General features: G+C 40.5%; 1 protein-coding gene across 5 annotated transcripts in view; it reads left to right on the forward strand.

Moving 5' to 3' along the window:
• COL4A3 (collagen type IV alpha 3 chain) overlaps window positions 1-17,010 on the forward strand; it is a 144,086-nt gene that overhangs the window by 123,925 nt on the left and 3,151 nt on the right. For 4 of the 5 annotated variants that reach the window (XM_079132611.1, XM_079132612.1, XM_079132613.1 and 1 more), the window contains 13 exons: window positions 1,055-1,135; window positions 1,529-1,627; window positions 2,001-2,048; window positions 4,228-4,413; window positions 4,902-5,032; window positions 8,155-8,227; window positions 10,484-10,555; window positions 10,647-10,772; window positions 11,721-11,819; window positions 13,971-14,183; window positions 14,749-14,926; window positions 15,046-15,160; window positions 16,364-16,536. In XM_079132611.1, the coding sequence (XP_078988737.1) occupies window positions 1,055-1,135; window positions 1,529-1,627; window positions 2,001-2,048; window positions 4,228-4,413; window positions 4,902-5,032; window positions 8,155-8,227; window positions 10,484-10,555; window positions 10,647-10,772; window positions 11,721-11,819; window positions 13,971-14,183; window positions 14,749-14,926; window positions 15,046-15,160; window positions 16,364-16,536 (1,594 nt within the window). The other variant, XM_079132614.1, reaches the window with a different exon arrangement.

Raw genomic sequence — 17,010 nt, forward strand, 5'->3', positions numbered from 1 at the left:
TGGAGTATTCTTTGTAAACAGAATGCTTACATGCTACCATTGTTTTTATTTGACTTGGATCTTGAAATTCTAAGACACTAAGAAACAGTGAATTATCCAAGAGGAGTCTAATTTTAGTGTTTGGGAAACTGAAATCTAAAAACATACTTCTGCCAGCAAAACTTCTGAACTGCTACCTCAACAAATTCAGCCTATGATATGAAGTGTTGCTTACCTGCATGATCTTATGTTTGCATGGATTTACAAACTTCCCTAATAGATACCCAAGGTGGAGTGACTTAAGCAACAGAAATTTTTTTTCCTGAGGGTCTTCAAGTTCAGAAGCCTGAGATCAATTTGCAGTGTTGTATGTTCTGAGACCTCACTGCTTTGGCTCATTCTTCTCCCTGTCTTCCCGCTGAGTGTCTAAGTCCTAAACTCCTCTTATAAAGACACCACTCAATTGGTGTTTCCATTGGATGAAGGCCCTCCCTAGTCACCTCGTTTCTACTTAATTTTCAACAATTCATCTCTAAATACAGTGACATCCTGAGCTGTGGGTTAAGGCTTCAACATATGAATTTGAGGACAACACAATTTAAACCCTAACACATCATTCTGATTCTTTTTTTCTGGCATATTTCTGGGTTAAACAGTGGATTGCTTTCTTATTAGCGTACAGCTTAGGTTTGTTTTTGTTGTGTTTTCTTGAAAACAATTGCTTTGACTATTGGATTGCAGCTTCAGGACTTAACTAAAGACAGCATTTAAACTATCTGTTGGAACACTACAAGTTTCAACATGTTTGTAGTTAACTACAATGAAAATAAGCACTTCAGATATTGAGTGGTCCATGTGGTTGGTATACGTGTGCTTTTGAAAATGATTTGACACCTCTCTGCTGTGGGTCCCTGGGAGAACAGCTGCCAAGACAAAAGCTTGAGGGGACCTATCACCAGAGATTCTTTGAGGCCAGCTGGAGCACAGGTGACCGCAGGAAGTGACCTTTCAGACACTGCTATAAGCATTAATTGTTCCGTGTTTGCTTTTCCTTCTCCTCTCTCTCCATTTGTAGGAAAGCCAGGTCCTGATGGTGACTTTGGACTTAAAGGAATCAAAGGTTTCCCAGGCCATCCAGGAGTAAAAGGCCCTCCAGGTTTCATTTTTGTACTTGTTCTGCCCCTTTTCTTGAGGGAAGCACATTTTCTCCTGAGGTTCGCTTACTGCTCCTCTAGAAGGAAATTCCAGTTACTCAGCACCCAGACACAAAAAATAGTACTGCAATGGAGTTAGATGTTTCCACTTCTCTAATTCTGATCCTCATATCTTCCCACTAAGCATCCAAACACAATCACCTCCATGATAATACTAACCTGTGCATGCTTTCTACTATGAGTCTAGCTTCATGTACTATAGCTCTGAAAAGCCAGCACCTTTGACAAAAATCTGCACATTTCCCTGGTATTCACACTAGTCACTGGTAGGAAATAAGTCCTCTCTTCAAATGCCATGGATTTTGTTTTGGTTTATGAATTATTTTTTTTTCCAGGTCTTCCAGGATTCCCAGGACTTCCTGGACCAATAGGTGTAAGAGGTAACCAAGGACATGATGGAATTCCTGGTCCAGCTGGAGAAAAAGGAGAAACAGGTATAACTTGCTCATTACCTATCCCCCCCCCACACACATTTGGTACTGGGGATTGAACCCAGGGGTGTATACCACTGAGTTTCATCCCCAGTCCTTTCTACTTCTGATTCCCAGCCTTGATCATTATCTTTGATCCACTGTTATTTTGAATAGAATCATTAGGAACATTTTAATCCTTCATTGCTCTAAAGATTTTTTTCTGTGATAGAACCAATGTTTTCTAACATGTCCTTGGTATGTGAAAAACTTCCTTCCTATGTATGTGTATATATACACATATATATGCTATACATATGATTTATATACATATATAATCATATTTATAAAGTAATGAAATTAACCAAATATTAAATGTCAAACTTATCTCTTTCAGGCTTGCTGAGGGCCCATCCAGGTCCACGAGGGAACCCAGGTGCTCCAGGTAAGCAGTTCTTTCCTGACCTAGAGAAGCACATGTCCAATGACAGAATCCAGTTTGATTTGCTTGCTGTATTAAATAAACTTAACCTAGTGAATTGAAGAAGTCTCAAAGGCAACATAACTTATTGACAGTCTTAGTATTCAATTCAAAGTGTTCACTGTCACCACCACAAAGAGATTGGATTAGAAACCGTGATCCAATCTTGGAATTTCCTTCTATGAAAGTCTGTTTTTAAAAATAATTCTTATGTTATTGCCTTGTTGCCATATGATTTCTGTGTGGCACCTCAGAGAAGGATGCAGGTAGAATTGCTGGCTTCCCAATGAGCATCCCTCCCTGGGGCTCAAGACACAGTAGTAATACCAGTCCCTTCCCACCTGTTGTCCTCACAGGTCTGATCCTGCCCCCACATTGAGTTTGTGGATTCTTCTATTGTTACCCAGTCCCTCTCTCAATGACTCAAACGTGACAATTTACCATACATGTCATTCAAAGTATATACACAGTTTTGTCGTTTGAAAGACTACAAGTCTGTATTTCTTGTGCCAGTGTCTTACAAGATAGGTACCTTCTTTTGGCTCCATTTATTTGTTTGGTGCTGGGCATTGAACTCAGGGCTTCACATGTGCCAGGCAAGGGCTCATCACTGAGCCACATCCCCAAAGGAAATATCAGACTCTTTGCACCTTTTCTTCTCAGTCTTGGGTCCTATGCATAGGAGTCTTTCATTAGCAAAGAAACCTAGACCCACTGAAAGCCTCAGCTATTGCTGCTGAGAAAACCAGCAGAGAGGAGCCCAATGCTGTTGAGAAACTCACCAGAACAGGAGCAGCCTCTTGACCCAAGAGTTCAATATGAAAGTAGACAAGAGCTGCTCTTTTTCCGTTGCTTCCTGATGAATTTCCTTCCTATTGAGCTGTGTTTCCATGTGTCCCAGATCCCTCCTGCCCCAACAGCAGAAAACCCTCCCCATCTACTCTCTAGTTCCAGAATTCTGGGGAAAAGGAAAAACTTCTGTTCATATTTTTAGGCTAAGCTCAAAACCTAATCTTTTGGAATAAAAACATTATAGCATTTCATCACAAGTAAAATTTGACATAAGATGATCATACCTTAGGTAAAAATGCCTTTAAAATAACAAATGTGTAAGTAAATGAACATGCACCTCAGTCCCTCCAGGGTAGTTGAACATGAAGAGTTCATTGAGACTTGGAAGATATGAATCCATTCAATTAGTTTATCCTCCAAATCCTAAGAAAAAATCATTTTGCAGAACCAGGAACTGTTTTAATGAACATAGAACATACAACCCAAGCATCTGGGTGCTTCAGATCATTGCTATTCAAACTCAGCATCACAGAGCTCAAAGTGAGGTGAAGTCACCTAAATACTTTGTCTGGGAAAAAAAAAAAAAGCACTAAGAAGCTGAAGGATGTGGATGGACGGGGGCTAGATATTTAACATTCATCAATTTTATTTTCATCATAACTCTTCAGTTTTTTCCACATAACAGTGTCCCAAGCCCTCCCTATGAGCCTCCAGCCTCGCCTTTCGCTTTTCCCCATCCTTCTTTGAATTTGTCTGCTGTTTTCATGCCATTTACCCTCTCAAGATCAGCACAAAGATGGGAAAAAGGAGGGAGAGATTATTTGCAGTTTGTACATTTTTCATCCACGAATGTCAAAGCACAATCTCTTGAAGATTTTCTGAGATGAAAGAGAATAAATCAGTGTTAAGTTGTGACTTTTGGGGGCTCTTCTTTGATGAACCAAAACTCTTGCTGAATTTGACCATTCCAGGCTAAGTGCTCTCATTTTGAGGAAGAATTAACCAGAAGACACAAATGGGACTGCAACTCTTGCTCCTTTGTTTTGGTCTAGCTGGACAGTACTTGAAATGCACACATCAGTACCATGAAGTTTCACTTTTAATGATCTACTGAATTATCAGTAATGGAACAATGTCATTGGAACTAGAGTCCATCAGATGACAGTAGTTGTGGCTTACATTGAAGGAAGAACTGTAGACCCATATTTCCATTACCAGTCTCTTCTAAAACTACCTATGTTGTGAATCTTGATACTCTCAAGCAAAGTGCCTACACTATTGAAGATAACCCCAAACTGAAGTTCCAGCTACAGAAGCATGACAGAAACTTACCGAGGCTTCTTGTTTGCAGGTGCCAAGGGAGACAGGGGAGCCCCTGGCTGGCCTGGCCTTCCTGGCAGGAAGGGAACCATGGGAGATGTTGGGCCTCAAGGACCCCTTGGCATAAGAGGACCCCCAGGGCCACCAGGTCAGCCTGGGGCAATCATCCCTGGCCAGAAAGGAAATCGTGGTCCACCAGGTTCAAGAGGAAATCCAGGTAGAGGGCTTACTTTTAAGCAAGATAGAATGAAAGTCACATTTGACATCTGAAGTTTCATCCTCCCCGTGTGACCTCACTGCTTCCTTTTTACCTCTGGTCTCCGTTCTTCCCGTCCCCACTGTTCTCACAGCTATTAGACTGTTGGTGGTGGTGAGGTACAGCAGCCTGTTTGAAAGATTAGTAGGTACAAATCACTGGTTTGAAGAGAGAGGGGCCTATATTTCTTAAGCTTCTACTAGAGATCAGGTCTAGGGCCCAGGCATACTAATAGATTGTACGCAGAGAGGAGCTGTTCCTAACTATACTGGGTGCTTTCCTGGCATTATCTTAGTCTGTCTTTACCGCAGTACCATCACACACAGCGGGGGAAAGGATATTTGCAATGATAAGGTACAGGGTTTGCACTTTATTAAAAAAAGAAAATCTCTGATAGAACTTTCCAGGATCCCTTACTGGCAATAATGACAGGTTCTTTGTGAATTCAGGTGATCCAGGTCCCCCCGGACCTCCAGGGAGTCATGTAAAAGGCATAAAAGGTGACAAAGGATTTATGGGCCAGCCTGGCCCAAAAGGTCCACCTGGAACTATAGGGGATACAGGGCCACCAGGTCATCCGGTAAGTGTGGGAAATTATTTTGAGTTATTACTAACGCAATTTTGACTTGTTGTTATAACTATATTTCATATGGTCAATTTTCATACTTGCTCATTATTAATCAAGGAGTATTATTTTCTCTTGTGAGTCGTTTGCCAGGATCAACGCACTTGGAGGCAACACAAGTTTAGCATTTGTCATGCATCTGTGCAGTGCACTTAAGAACAAGAGCTCAGGAAATCAAAGAATCGTAAGAGTAGGGAAGATCTGGCCCCGGAGAAGCCTCTAAAACTTTGGTCTCTCTGGGAATCACCTCTGCAGCATTCCTGACTCTTGCTTACTTAGACTTTGAACAGTTCCAGTGGACAAAATCACCTAGTTTAGAACTGTCCAAAATGACATCCTGTTCCCCTCTATTAATAGGCTTTCCAAGCAATCTACACTGTCCTGTCTGTTTATTTTCTCCCCGCCACATACTTCCCACATTTGTAAATAGGTGCCATTTCTTCCCAATTATTTTCTACACAAATAAATACTTGATTCTTTCAAAGTCAGTCAAATTGCTGATCAACCTGGCCTCTATTCTAAGTATGCCCTAGTCTGTCAATCTCCCTTTAAAATGTGGCCCCTGAGAAGAAAGCCCTCTGGAAGGAGCATGCCCTTGGGTGACTAAAAGAGGGAGGCATCTCACTGCCCTGAACACCGCCATGGTGGGAATCCAACCTAAAATCTTTCGTGGGCCCTTCTGCTGCCTGTCACCACATCATCATACATTGAACTTACAGTCCGATGAGCTCATGTGCTTTCTCCTCATGAACTGCTTCTATGTTTGCTCCATGTTTTTCTTGTCCTGCTTTGTGTTGTTGGTATTTGTCACTCATGTGCAGAACTCTTATATTTACCTTTTGGGGATGCCATCCATTCATTTAGACCCACCCATGCTCCCAGCCTAAGATCTCACTGCCCCTTGCCCAGCATCCTCTTAGTAGCCTATTCAGTGTGCTAATTCCTCTGTGTGTGTGTTAGTCTCTTGGAGACAAGTGGGACAGGTCAGTGTGGCTTGACGTTCATTATAGAGCATCTACTCTGTACTGATGGACAGAACAGTAAATGCACACAGTCCTCTACCCCTGAGGAGCCTGCAATAGAGGGGAACAAGATAGACACAAGACAGGCGTGCTGAGAGGAATGGGGGAGGGCTGAGGGAACACGGGAGGGTGTTTCATCCCTTCTGTGGAGGTAAGGTGCTTGGGAAAAGTTACCCCTGGCCTGAGTCTGAAAAGATGCATAGCAGTCATCCAGGAAACCAAGTCAAGGTGGGAGCTGGGAGGAAAGGAGATTCCAGAGCAGAGGTGATGAGTGTTATGAGTGATGACCCAGCACACAATCCTGTCCCTGGAGGCTGAGGTAGCAGGGAGAACACATCAGGAGGAGGCGGCAGAGCTAAGCAGAGGTCAGTCACGAGGTCCAGTTTTCTAGACTAAGAAGGCAAGACATCATTTATTTATTCAAAAAGCATTAACAGAGCAGCTCCGAGTGCCCAGAGTCCTCTCTATAAGTTAGAACTAATCCCTGAGTTGACTGCCTTCTGATCTGGCCACTCGCCAAGCTTTAAATCCATCCCGGTTGCCCTGTGCAGCAGCCATTTCCACACACAGACATGACAGAGAGACCCGTGCTGTGACATTCATAGGAAAATACAGAACCCTGCGCTGAACTCCGGCTGCCTCCTCCCCACCCCCATCAGTGACGAAAGTAGAGCTACTTTTTGTAAGACTGTTGTCAGGAATCAAGTTAAGCTGTCTTCAATCCTCTTGGTAGGTTCTAGATTCTACCCTTTAAGATAATTTATTTTGAAAAATGAGGTATCTGTCTGTTTCCAGTCTGTGGGTGCTTCTCATGTTCTCCTTGGTACTTTGACAATTGTCAGCACTGATCTATGACAGCCTCTAAGTTTTCCAGGGACTCCGGAGATTGAAAGTCTGCTTTATAAATGCAATCTCACCTTTCAATCCCCTAGTACTTTCACGCCAAAAGCTTCCACACTTGCAGTTGAAAGATAATTCTTCTTGATGGGTGTCTCGCCTGACCCTTAACAGTTCTCTGCACAAAGCAGTTCCTTCCCACATCAGGACCGGTCCCGGCACCAGGCCCTCCTTAGTTCCCTTGGCTCGAGATCAGAGGCAGATATCAGAAGACAGAAAGTCCTTGAACACATGGTCGTCTTTCCTCTCCCTCTCTTTTAGCCCCACACTACCTCATCCAAGCAATAGGACTTACCACTTCTTGGCCCTTTGGCTAAGATAAGTGAAGCAATAGGACTGTTCTTTCTTTGCTCTTCTTCCTCCACAGACAGTTGGCTCAAAGGCAGGTTTTGTCATTCTTGGCATTTTTCATGACTTTCAGCTCACTGTTCTCAATAGCATTCTTTCCAATTCCTGGGGATCCTGTGAGAGTAGATTTAACAAACCCTTAGACATATAGCTCTTTTCAAGAGCTCTGCTGGTCTCCCCTTGTATGGTCTCGCTTGAGTATCTCATGGCCTCAGGAGCAACATTGGGAGCCTTACATGACGGTAGCATCTTCTGCCCACTCAGGTCATTGCGTCCCAGCCAAATGTATCTGTCAAGAGCTTTCTCCCTTTCCACTGCCATCTCTGGACACTTCACTTCCCCTATCGCTCTCACCAGGAGGAATCTCTAGCTCTAGCCTAATAGAACCAGCAAGGCACCCTCTTCTCTGCCATGATTCCAAATGCAGATAGTACTTCTCATTCTGGTGGTCTGGTGCTTATTCTTCCTAAAATCTCCCCCAGAACTGAGCAATCCATTTAGGATACAAAATATCTAATTGAATTCAATACTAAAAAACATATAGTGACATTAGAAAGTATGTTTGGATCTGGGATCTAAAGGAAATTTGTATTTCTTTTAACTATTTTTTTTTAAATAGTCCTAAGGAGAGGTCTAGGGAACAGTGTTATAGGTAGGTAAAACATTGGATTGAATGGTAAAATATGATGTCTGTCAACTTCCTCTCATTCTCATCGAATATAAATATTGCATTCTTTTTGCTTAAAAAATGCCGTATTCATGATTTGAAAATTTCATATGTGGTTCTGCTCCCTTGTACTTGAAATATAGGGAGCACCAGGTACCCCAGGTCTTCCAGGGCTCAGAGGTGATCCTGGGTTCCATGGATTTCCAGGCATGAAAGGTAATATTTTTGTATACTGCTCTTTATATACAAATACAATTTTTACAATTCACATTTTAGAGCACACAAATATTTGCTGCACTCCTGAGGACACCACAGACATGAGTCTATACAAATAGGTCCTCAGCGTGAATAGACTCCACCAGCACCCAAGCCTATGGGACTTAAGGATTAGAACTACAATTTAAGGATGGAAATGAGAGAAAAGCTTAAAACAGAAACAGCTTAAAGTGGTTACCTTTTAGGGTATTGATATTTGCCCAGATGCGGAAAGGGGAGCTATATTAATATTAAGAGTGCTATTTTCAGACCGGGGATATAGCTCAGTTGGTAGAGTGCATGACTCACATGCACAGGCTCTGGGTTCAACCCCAGCATCACACAAAAAAAGAGTACTGCTTTCTAGCTGTTTACTTTACCATTTGTGCTTGTTACTTTCAAAATTTCAAAAAGTTGAAAAATCTGAAAGTGTTGTCACCAGATTGTTAGTTGGGGGGAGTAAGAAAATGTTTATATGCAGATTTTTCTGGGGCACGCATGTGCGCGCCTGCACGTATGTTTATGTGTGTGTAGTGCTGGGGATAGAACCAAGGGCTTCATGCGTGCTAGGCAAGTGCTCCACCACTAGGCTACATCCTCGGCTCCTATATTCTTAATCTAAAAAAAATCAAAAAATTAAAAAAAAAAAAAAAACATGCTATGACCTTCAATAAGGTTTAGAATGTTTGGGTCACTGTCTTAGCTGGTTAATTCCTCTGGTGTTGGTTATGTCGAGCCAGGAATCTCCCGCATCACAGCCTATAGGATGCTAAGTAATGAGGGTATATAATGTGAACAGAGTCCCATTTTCATGGAAGGAAAGGGAGGTCCCAAGGAAGACAGGTGGGTTTCTAAATACACTCAGCCGCTGAGTCTCTAAGGTGCAAACATGCTAAGACTAAATCACAGCAAGTCATTCCGAGACGTCTCACTGGACATTGGAGGGTGAACACTGCAGGCAGCCTGGGCAAAATTTGCCAAACCATCACCTTTCCCAACCTCAGAAAAAAAAATCTACAATTTGAATATGTATAAAACATCCAGTAAATAAAACATTCTGGTGAAATATTTAGAAATAATTAGAAAGGAGATTCTTTAAATCAGTTTTTTTTAAATAGTCCATAAATCATATTCAGATGCTCTTCTAGATCTCAGAACAAGTCCATCAGCTGAAGCTACTAACGAGCTTGCCTTTCTTTATTTGGAAATGTTTAGTCACCAAAGGGAAAAACAGTTTGGTTTCTTGTGGATACAAGTAGGCACTCGTGCTTTTCCTTCAGTTGTTGTATCAAGGGGACAATTTATAGTGTATCTATTAGTTAACTTTTGGTACTCTAATTATTTTATTTCTCTATTAGTATCACATTTAGAATTAAAATCTTCCTAAGTAATCAGTATAATGTCTACAATATTTCAAAATTCTTCAGAGTATTTTTCCAAATAAAAGGCTCTTGGTAACCTTTTTCGATTGTGTAAAAGATTATGATTATAAAGAGAAATATCAAACAATTTGTAGTTCACATCAAATAAACCTTCTATGTATGCTCCTGAGAGTTCCTGACAAAACGTACTCGGGGTTATTGGTAAGGCTACAGTAATAAGCTGAGAAAGTAAATAACTATGACAACTAAGCATTATAACTCACCAGGTGTTAAAATAGGTTTTAGTGTGACTTTGTATTTTGCCTTAAATATTAAATTGGTTTCTGACTAAAAAAGTGAACTTGTAGGAACCTTCAATGTTAAAATAAAAGTTCATGTTTTTCTTTCTCTTCATCTCCTCCTCCTCCTCCTCCTTCTTCTTCTTCTTTTGTACTGAGGATTGAACTCAGGGTGCTTTACTACTGAGTACATCCCCAGTCCTTTGTATTTTTATTTTGAGATAGGGTCTCACTAAATTGCTGAGGCTGGTCTCCAACTTGCCATCCTCCTGCATCAGCATCCCAAATAGCTGAAATTACAGGTGTGCGCCACAGCCCCTGACTAAAATATGAGTTCTAAATGCCTACTTTGGGGCATTTTTTTAATAGAATGATGATTATGACTCATTATGTACAAACAAAATGCCAGAACCCATGTGAACATATTTAAGTTGTGGCCATCATCATATTGTGACATAAAACTCCAATTATAACTTCCATAATTTATCCTTAGAGCCAGGAAATCAATTGTCCTGAATTGAATCATTCTTCTTTTCCTTCATTTTGTATTTTTTAAGGAGAGAAGGGTGATCCAGGATTTCTGGGAACAGTTGGACCTCCAGGACCAATTGGGCCAAGAGGACCACCTGGTAAATATGTCTCCATACTATTTATTGCTATCCATGAAGAAAAGAGCCACTTGTCCATGAAGCCATCTTATTATTATTTTTATGTCAATAGGTGCACGTGGACATCCTGGCACACTTAAGGTCATCTCCCTTCCAGGAAGCCCAGGGCCACCTGGCCCACCTGGACAACCAGGGATGCAAGGAGACCCTGGGCCAGTGGGGTCACCAGGAAACCCAGGTGTGAACCTGGCAGCAGTGACTTGAATCTCAGAACTGATTGAACCATGATACCTAGAAAGCATTTTGGAGACAAATGATATAACTACACAGAAAATGTTAAACATCGTAGTGGGTTTTGTTTATAATCAGTTTTAGGATTGAGCTCATTTACCCTTGACCAGCAAATAAAAGACCTTGGAATCTATTGAAAACTGATGTATATAGTATAAACTTGGGTGCTCACACACACACTCACTCTCTCTCTCTCTCCCTCATATACATATATACATGTATATATGTATATGTATATACATGTATATATGTATATATATATATATATATATATACACATGAGTACATATTTATATGTACTTTTTTTATTAAGATAAAGGCATTGTGTCTATCTCCTCTGACAGCTGTCGGCCTTGGAGCTCTGATTTGAAATGACTGCCTAAATAAATACCCAAGTTCTATGAATTTAGATTTTTCTAATACTTTGTACAGCATTATGTTAGGAAAAATTACTTTAAAATATTTTTAAAACATTCGTGTTTGGAAATTGAACTAACCCCTTTACAAATATTTAACATATTACAATAGACTTCTGAAAAGAACTATTATGCTGTAAATGTGTGTGAGTCAATGGGAGATAAGAGAGATATTACCTATTAGTTTGAGCAATATGTGGGCATAGTCAATTCTGGAATAGGATAAATCAAAATGGCAGCACAATTTTAAACTTCTGTATTTGATATACAAATAATTCATTTTAGGGTCTTTTAGAGGGGTGGGCAGAGGTAGCAAGTTGGATGAGCAGCCATCCCACTTTACCCAGGATGGGGGGGTCATCCTGGAATGCTGGACATTCGCTGCTGAAACTGAGGATGTTCAGATTAACTAGGATGGTGGTCACCTTACTTGTGATCCTGACATGATGAAATGCAAGGCACCATTGGTTTTTGCCTAGGACCCTGTGGGCCAAGAGGTAAACCTGGCAAGGATGGAAAACCAGGAACTCCCGGACCACCTGGAGAAAAAGGCCACAAAGGCCACAAAGGAGAGCCAGGTAAACCAACACCCCGCCTGGTTCCTTTGCTGAAGGAGTGCTGTTTCAACATAGAGGGAGGCCTTACGTGAGTGTGTAAGCACAAGGGTAATATGGGTCTTTCAGTTTGTTTTGTTTGTAAGTTCGTTTGGAAGAAGATGGGAAATTAACAATTACTGGAACACGCTGTTTTTCCTGCCTTGGGCATATGTACTTCAAACTTTCAGCCTGATGGACAACTTAGTCTCAGGACAGATAGAATTAATGAAGCTCTAATGGGTGTTCCATTTTCAGAAAGGTCAATATTTTAAAATATAGATACAGTTAGTTAATAACTACATATAGGAGAGTTATATGAGTATCAAGTTAGGAAAATATTATCCTGAAATGAATTACTATCCTTATTTAGAAAAGCCATCTTTTAACTACACCATTGTTGAATATCACTTGGGTTAGTCAGCTCTATGGCACTGTAACCAAAATACCTGACAAGACCAACTTGGAGGAGGAGAAGTTTATTTTGCGCTCACAGTTTCAGAGATTCAGTCCATAGTCAGTCAGCTCCATTGCTTTGAGCCCAAGGTGAGGCAGAACATCATGGAAGAAGGGTGGCGGTGGAGGAAGCTGCTCATGGTGGCAGGGAAGCAGATAGAGTCGGGGAGGGAGCCACAGGGAAGATGCATCCTTCCAGGGCAAGTCCCCAGTCACCCAACTCCTCCATCCATGCCCCACATGCCCACCATTATCACCCAGTCTGTCCATTCCAGCTAGGATGGACTAATTGGTCACAGCTCTCACAGTCCAGTCGTTTCACCTCTGAATATCCCTTCATTAACACAATCCATGACCCCACTCAACAATTCCTGTGTGTGTCCTGGAAAGGAGCCTCTTAAATATGTCTGAACATAAGCTATATGTGTCAGTTTGACACCTGGATCCAAATTTACCTCTGTAAAAGTTTCAGAGTACCCCTCTGAGAAATACTGAAATATCCCAATCTTATATTTTTAGGATTGCTGACTTTGTTAAAGTAAGAAAAACTTCTACATGTGATTTCTCAATTTATTTGTATGTACATATGCCCAGATATAATAAAGACTGGAAACTTAAATCTTAAAAATGCAAATATTATGCTATTAATATTAACTACATAGTTACTTTTGATTTAGTATTTTCACAAGTGCTCATTAGAGTATTATTAATCTTTACATTTTCCTAACAATGTGTTTTCAAAGAGACAAAAAACAAAGTCCTAATGAATAATTCCATTAATTTATAAACTTCGACCAAGGCAGGGTTTCAGAATGGGGCAACATCAAGAACAACCATAACCACAATACACTTAGGGTGAGAATTATTAGTAAGTAGACACAGTCCAACACTATGGAGGCCTCGTGAGACTGATCAACTGATAGCCTCAGCCCTTTTCTTGGAGGTGCAGAATAGCCTTGGACACCAAACATTAGCATAGAAGCGCACCTCCATCTCCTGTCCCACTCAGCTAATCACATTACAACTCCTATGCAGATATTGGAAGGCATCTGTTGCTTGGAATCGATTATAGGCCCCTGTGAATAAAGAGTAGCAGTTAGGAAAAGGAAAGAATATGCACCTCTCCTATATTAAAAGTGTGGCGACTGTGGGTTTTTTAAGTAACACATGAGAATTTTTGCCTTACTAATGGATCAGAAATCTTATTGAAGTTTACACCTTTAAAAAGAACTTCCAGTATTTTCTATGACTGTTTATTGAATTTATCCACAGCATTAGTAACATCTTAGTATCTACTTGAACAGACTTTCTAATTGTAGATATTTGGTTTCTTTTCCCTTGCATTGTAGGGGGACCCACAATCTGTTCATGAAAGATGTATATGACACTTACCACCTACAGGCCATTGTGCTAGGCATCACGAGGGAATTCAGAGATAAAGAAGACCTGGTCTCAAAACATCATGATAACACACACGCAAATATCAATCATAAGAGGATTGTGAGAATAACTGGTTAACATTTAATGATATGTCTTGATCGTTTTACAAGCCATACATCTCTAGGATTCCTTTCTGTATTTGAAACTTAACAGACACACAAAAGCATTTAAATTAGTACTTCCGGAAAACAAGTCTGAGTATCTGTTTGTGTTGAAACACTTATAATGTGGTTTTTAAAGGACCACCTGGATCAGATGGATTGCCAGGCTTGAAGGGAAAACCCGGAGATGCTGGCTTGCCTGCAACCGAGACAAGGAGGAGGGGCTTTGTCTTCACGCGTCACAGTCAAGCGACAAAGATCCCCTCATGTCCAGAAGGGACAGAGCCTCTCTACAGTGGGTTTTCTCTTCTCTTTGTACAAGGGAATGAGCAAGCCCATGGACAAGACCTTGGTAATGCTCTGGTTGGAGTTTCCAGTTGTTTTGCTCCATAGGCAGATTGCAGACTTTTTAGTGTGGGGTGCTTCCTCTGAAGATAATTGAAAACATCCTTGAGTGTCCTCCAGTAGATTTTAAAGAGAGCAACTGACCTGAAGTCTAAGTTTCATTCTGATATGGAAAATGCTAGAAGGAGTCAAGCTTGTCAGGTTGAATGGAAACCATTTTCACTTAAACCACCTGTCTTCTTTTTAATCCCCAAATGATCTTTTCTAAGAAAATTTTATATGGCTATTAGCTATTATGAGTAACTGTCACTGTTTGAAGCAAAGACATTGTTTCAACCAAACTACAACAGCCCCCAAGTTCTAGACTGATTAAAAAGGGTCATAGGAAGTATTAAGGATAGGAAAAGGAGGATTTGCTTGCACTGGAGTTTTGATTTCTATCATTACTAAAGTCTTTCAATGTGACATTTTGCAAATAACTAACTTGTGTTGCCCTTGATCAGGTTGCCTCTCTGTCTTAATAGAATAATCTTAATTTACTTCAAGTAATATTCAGTTCCATGTTGAATTAGGAACTCTTGGGAGCTGTCTGCAGCGATTTACCACGATGCCATTCTTATTCTGTGACATCAATGAAATATGTAATTTTGCATCTCGGAATGATTATTCATACTGGCTGTCAACACCAGCTCTGATGCCAATGGACATGACTCCAATTACTGGCAGAGCCCTGGAGCCTTTTATTAGCAGGTAAAAATTCAGTCCCTTAGTTTTGCAATGTGACCAAATGAATTGCATTGCTTGCAATGGAATGAAATGTAGCAGAAAGTGGCAATGCCAGCCAGCATAATGTTCATTTCATGTCACAGATGCACCGTTTGTGAAGGTCCTGCGATGACCATAGCTGTTCACAGCCAAACCACCACCATCCCCCCATGTCCCCATGGCTGGGTTTCCCTGTGGAAAGGATTTTCTTTCATCATGGTAAGGAGAAAAGGAACAGCAAATCTATAGTGAGGATTCCTTGCAGAGTCTTACATTGTACTGGGTGAAATACGGTCCCCACAATGGATGCTAACTGATACTGTGCACAAGATACCATTATATTTGACAATTTACAAATGTAATTTAAAACAAACAAACAGTGTTACCTGTGGTGAATAATGAAGCATTAAAATAATAGACTTCTCAAGACAATACTTAGATGAATAGCAACTACCACATATTGGTAATGCCTTTTTGTCTTTTGTGTGTGTGTGTGTGTGTGTGTGTGTGTGTGTGTGTGTGTGTGTGGCTGTTTCTGTATATCCTATAATATTCTGCCTCTATAATCCTAATGACATCCCTGAAAGGTAGTTTGCATCATCTGCAGTTCACAAATAAGAATGAAGTAATTTCCTAAAGGTCTCATGACTATTGAGTGGTAAAGCTAGGATTTGAACCCAGACCTGTCTGCTTCAGAATCTTTGTGCCTTGTGCTCCTTTGACATTCCTATGAAGGTTAGAATGAAGAGAAACAGCATTTTTAAGAAAAATATCTCAGATATAAGTGCTAATGAAGTCTAGATTGACTGTGTGCAAAGCTGACCACTGCACACGTGATCATTCATACTCTGTAATATGCTCACTCTGTCTTTGCTCAAAGTTCTCTAATCCTGTACTCATTAATTTAAAAAATTGTATTGAACACTCCCATGTGCCATATTCCAGGTGCTAAGAATATCAGGGGCCAGAGTTCCTGCTCTCACAGAGCTTATATCCTGGTGATGAAGACAGGCAATGGGCAAACAGACAAAATCACAGTATTAGTAGCAGAAGTCCAGTGGCAATGGGTGCTATGAAGGAAAACAGGCAAGGTTCCGTCAGAGGCTGGACAGAGATGAGGTCAAAGACAGCCTTCCTGAGGTCACCTGTAAACTGATGCTAGAAGGACAATAGAAGCCCATCAGATCTGGGAAAGGGTAATTACAGGCAAAAGGAACAGCTTTTTCTTCTTTTTGATGATATATCACAACCTGAAAGCTAGCTAGAATATTAGCAAATCTGGATAAAGAAGTGTAAGTTTAATTCGCTTTTTTCGGTTTATTTGCCTGCAGTCTTATATTAACCCCTACTCTCCCAAAAAGTAGATAATTGAACATTTGAACACCAATGGACAGAGATTTTATTCAGATTTTATTGTGACAGTTCACAAGTGCAGGTTCTGAGGGCGCTGGGCAAGCACTGGCATCCCCTGGCTCCTGCTTGGAGGAATTCCGAGCCAATCCGTTTATAGAATGTCATGGAAGAGGAACATGCAACTACTATTCAAATTCCTACAGTTTCTGGTTGGCTTCATTAAACCCAGAAAGAATGTTCAGGTAACTATTCAACATCAAGCTTAATCCATGACTCAATTACAGAACTTTCCAAAGGTTGCTCTGTTAGCTATTCTTCACCTTGTATTGATGTTCTCACATTTAATTCCCCACCCCATGCCAATAAAAAACCTGTTCAGCTTGGCACTCCTAGTTCACAAGCGTTTTGAAGTCAACAAGTAACCATGGTTTTGAACTATAGACAAAATGTGGGATTTTTACTATCACTAAACATAGTTAATATTTATATATAAATTTATAATAAATTACCAAATAAAGCCACAAATGATCTGCTGTACTGTATTAGAAGATTTGTGAATGATACAGATTATTTAAAGGGTGGGAACAGTTTTTATTAGAAAGAAAGATGATTTGTAAGTTTGCATCAAGGCCAATGTTTTCCAAGTGCTGCTGAAATACAACTTAAATGATTAAATGATGATATATATAATATATATGTGTATATATATATATATA

This window comes from Sciurus vulgaris (genome assembly GCF_902686455.1).
Source record: "Sciurus vulgaris genome assembly, chromosome: 3".
Lineage (NCBI taxonomy): Eukaryota > Metazoa > Chordata > Mammalia > Rodentia > Sciuridae > Sciurus > Sciurus vulgaris.